At 36.0% G+C, this 4,083-nt stretch overlaps 1 protein-coding gene across 1 annotated transcript in view; it reads right to left on the bottom strand.

The window, feature by feature from the left end:
• Nucleotides 1-382: 382 nt before the first annotated feature.
• The window catches only part of RAB21 (RAB21, member RAS oncogene family), a gene marked incomplete at its 5' end in the record, with an annotated part of 5,423 nt that continues 1,722 nt past the window's right edge, over nucleotides 383-4,083 (bottom strand). Inside the window, 4 exons of the mRNA XM_009709336.1 lie at nucleotides 383-1,527; nucleotides 2,465-2,553; nucleotides 2,989-3,043; nucleotides 3,856-3,919. Coding sequence (XP_009707638.1) covers nucleotides 1,388-1,527; nucleotides 2,465-2,553; nucleotides 2,989-3,043; nucleotides 3,856-3,919 — 348 coding nt within the window. The remainder of the gene's footprint in view (nucleotides 1,528-2,464; nucleotides 2,554-2,988; nucleotides 3,044-3,855; nucleotides 3,920-4,083) is intronic.

The raw sequence follows: 4,083 nt of genomic DNA, 5'->3' as shown, positions 1-4,083 counted from the left end.
TTCAGAAAAAGGAAGGCCAAGGAATATTGTGTCATAGACATCACCTTTACTGTTTTTCCAAGCATGACAACTTAAGTAGAAAAAAAAAAGTCAGAGCACAAAACACTTTGAAGTTTCAGCTACCACCACTTGTGTTCCTTTGTGATAGTAATTTATACACTTTTTCTGAAAACCCTCCTCCCAAAACTTAAGTGGGCCTCAAAATGTTTTACAAGAGAAAGAGCAAGTCAAGAGTAAGATCAGTTCTGTTTAGTATCCCCAAAGCTACAATTGCATCTGGCAAGTTTCATATCTTCCATTTAATCACTCCAAATCAGAAACAGTTCTAGGTAACGCCAATTCATTTGTTCACTCAAGCCCTGCAATACACGGGGAAAAAAATTATGCTCATTAATAGTTTATAATGCTGTCTTGGGACACAAATGTATTAATGCAGCTTAAGAGTTTCCCATGCATCTGGTTTACCCAGAGAGATGAGGGCTCAAGTTGCTTTGACTTTCTGGGGGTATTCTGAGAGGCCAAAGTAACTGCAGAGGCAAGATATATGCATGCGCCAACTGTTTCAGCTGGGAGTCAAACTTCTCAATGTTCAACAGCAGTCTACGGGAGCATTCTCTTCCCACTAAGGGGATACTCTAAATACTGCTGCTTGCCAGAAAAGGCTTAAAAAAAATGCTGTAGCTATGAATGTACCAAAACAAGCTGTTTTCAGGTAGGGGGAATAGAATGAGCAATTCAACAGTACACATGAAAAGCTTGCATCTTTCACTGACTTACTTCACAATCACTGACAAGACTGATGTACATATTTCTGCATCTGCAATTGTAAAAGCAGATAAAATATTTAATATGTAATTTACAATGTATTTTACCAGCTTGGCATACAGGATGAACAGAATATATCAAAGTAGTTGACAGTTATAGGCTTGTGGAGGCCCTGCAAAAATATTACTTAAGATATCTGCTAATTTAAAAAAAAAAAAAAAAATCAATTTGCATTTTAGAAGTGATACAATTCAATCTACCACAAAATACAAAGAGCTGCAAAAACGTATACCATTCCAACAACAATGTATATAAGTTATTAAATAATGATCTGATTTAAAAGAATATAAATGAAGCCTTTAAGTAGGTCTTTTCTACATGCATATTATTCCTCATTAAAGAAAAATATGTAAAAAGGCCATTGGTAATTGCTTTGTTAACCACTGTAGAAAATGCCAATTCTCTGGTCACAGACGCCACTAGTTTAGCACTTAAGGTCTCTGCAGTGTTACATATGATTATTTTTAAATACTGTTAATCCTATTACTCCATTGGTAAAGAATGCGTGACTTGGAATATGGCAGTCTTCATATCGAGAGGGCAGTGATGCACAGTTTTATAATTATCCAGAAGAACAGCACCCTCCACTGCTCTGTACTTGTGGCTCATCATCAATGATCTGTACACCTCGCCTTGCTATTCCTGACTGACTGGAACCATTGCCTCTTGCTCTTTCATCCACTTGAGCAGTTTCTATCATTCCTGTAAAGGAAGAAATATATTAGATCACATTCCACTGCATTTTCACACAAGACTGAGATCTTAATCTATTTGGGTTACACGCACAGATACAAAGTTCAGCAAGACTGGTTTCTCCTATTTAGTATGCAGAAGTAAGTACTCAGGTATCACATAGCATAGCTGCAAGAACATACTTAAATCTTCTTCCTAAAGCACCAAACATCCTGCAGCTCCTGTTGACTAAGAGAGAGCTTAGATGCTCAGATGTTCTGGAGTTAGTGACTGCAAAAGCTAGATTTACCCACTCTTATCAAGAACATCCTGTTAAAAAAGAAAAAAAAACAAGAAACCCCACACATATACTACTTATCAAGAACATCCTGTTAAAAAAGAAAACAAACAAGAAACCCCACACATATACTATCCCACCCCCCAAAAAAACCCAGCCTACTCTTCAGACATGCAGGTGAAGTTCTGCTTAAATTTTTGTATCATAAGAACACAAGGAATAGGACAACTTCCCTGTGTTACAATGTTTTTATCCTACATTCCATGATTTTTACCATTTGCTTAGCTGTGCATCATTACAACTTTTGACTTTATCATTTGTAATTGACATCATTTGAGAAGATTTTTGAAAGAGGCTGAAACAGTGAGTTTCAAGCAGGCAACAGTGAGACCAATCACATGAAGTTTGATTTGAGGTTACTTTTTACACATGCTGAGTGAAACAGCAGTCGGTGCTCCAACAAATGACAAAGACATTTTTGGGGTACAGCATGAATTTGCAATATTGTAATCATCCATAGCCGTTACAGTACATAAGTAGTTTGAAGAAGACTGAGATAAAATAAATCTTTAGTAATAGTCTACACTAAGGCTTTTCTATATGGTTTTACACATTCTGAAGCCTTGAGCATTTTGTGAATGAGCTCTTTACCAAATAGACAATACCTACTTTTACAAAGGTCAAGAAACAGTTCTTCAATTCCTTTGTTCTGTTTAGCTGAAGTATGATAATGTTTTGCTCCAACAGATTCAGCATACCTATAGGAATGTAGATACAAAACTTCATTGTACTAAAGAACTCCATCTTTCTAAGCCACTTTACATGAAGCAAAAAGATGATCACAAGAGGTTTTATTCCAAGTTTAGTTAATCTACACATGAGGATTTAATATAAAAAGGGAATTATGTGGTTAAAACTGCCATGATTGGTGAAAAACACTAGATGAAATAAAAGAAAATTTCACATCTAGAAATGCATTTGAACTGCAAACGTTGACTTTAAACGTGTACAACTCTCAAGTTACACTTTGGTCAGTAAGGACATTCTGGGACTCAGATACTAACAGAACACTTAACAGAGCAGCCAGCTAGGCACTGCTGGTTTATGCCTGCCAGTTGTTAACAGCATCACAAGTTTATTACTCCAGCATAATTCTGCAATGACTGTTTCTAATAATAATTGGTGTGACTTACGTTTCTGCTTCTTGCACTGAAACATGCCTCTCTTTTTCCAAGTCTATTTTATTACCTGTTGGAAACAAATTAATCTTTCAAGTCTTTGCGCTCCAAAATTACCCAAAAAGAAAGCAGTCATGTAATCATTGTACCCTATCATGTTCTTACAAGCTGTCGTAGTAAAGACCGACTCTTACACAGGTTCAACTTGGAGCACAACAGTATGATTTAAGAATGCCCTCTCACTCAAACATTTACAGGCAATGAAGACGAAGTTCTACTTCTGCAGAGAGATCAGGATAGGTAAAAACCTCCACATAATCCACCAATTCAGCCTTCTGCTACTCTTTTGCAATTTATTAGCAGCTTATCTGTGCTGTAGAGGTAGTTTTTGTAGACTATCCATACATCTGTCCTCCTGAAAGTGTTTTAATCACTAGATCCAATTTTAAATCTAAACCCAGTATTTGTTGCATTCTGTTTGCATTGAAATATCCAAGCTTTAAGACCCACTCCACCCCACCCAAGCACTTGATTATGAAAACAGACAAGCATCTAGTCTATGCCACTGAGAACAATAAAAAACATGATGTTTGAGTACTTGCAAGAAGGATAATACACATTTGAGTTCTAGGTTTCTCTTTGTTAAACTACAGTCTGCAGGTGTCTGTACCATGCACTTCTAACATGGTATATCATTAAAAACTCTTTTCCTCAGTGTGATCTACTGAAACTTCTAGCTCCAATTGCATTTTAAATATTAAATTAACATAAGCTTTACCCCTTCACATGTACAACCTGTCAAAGCAGTGTTTGGAAGATGCTGTTAATCAAAAGAAACATTTCCGATTCAGTCATTAGAATCACATGTTAAAAAAGACTTACCTACTATACATAAACAGATTTCATTTCCCAACATTTTTCTTAATTCCTTAACCCAGTTTTTTACCTATAAAAAGAACAGAGGTAAGTTTATTTTCACTTGATATATGACTAGCCTAGGCATTGTGGAACTGACCCATTTACTTCATTAACCATTTACTCTAAACTTGAAATAAACATGTTTGGAGCAACATAGATGGACAAAATATCCTTTAGATAGAAAGGCATGGC

Source organism: Cariama cristata, unplaced genomic scaffold (genome assembly GCF_000690535.1).
Source record: "Cariama cristata isolate BGI_N322 unplaced genomic scaffold, ASM69053v1 scaffold5371, whole genome shotgun sequence".
Taxonomy (NCBI): domain Eukaryota; kingdom Metazoa; phylum Chordata; class Aves; order Cariamiformes; family Cariamidae; genus Cariama; species Cariama cristata.
The sequence above is the reverse complement of the archived record's forward strand: the minus strand, read 5'-3'. Positions and strand labels throughout refer to the sequence as shown.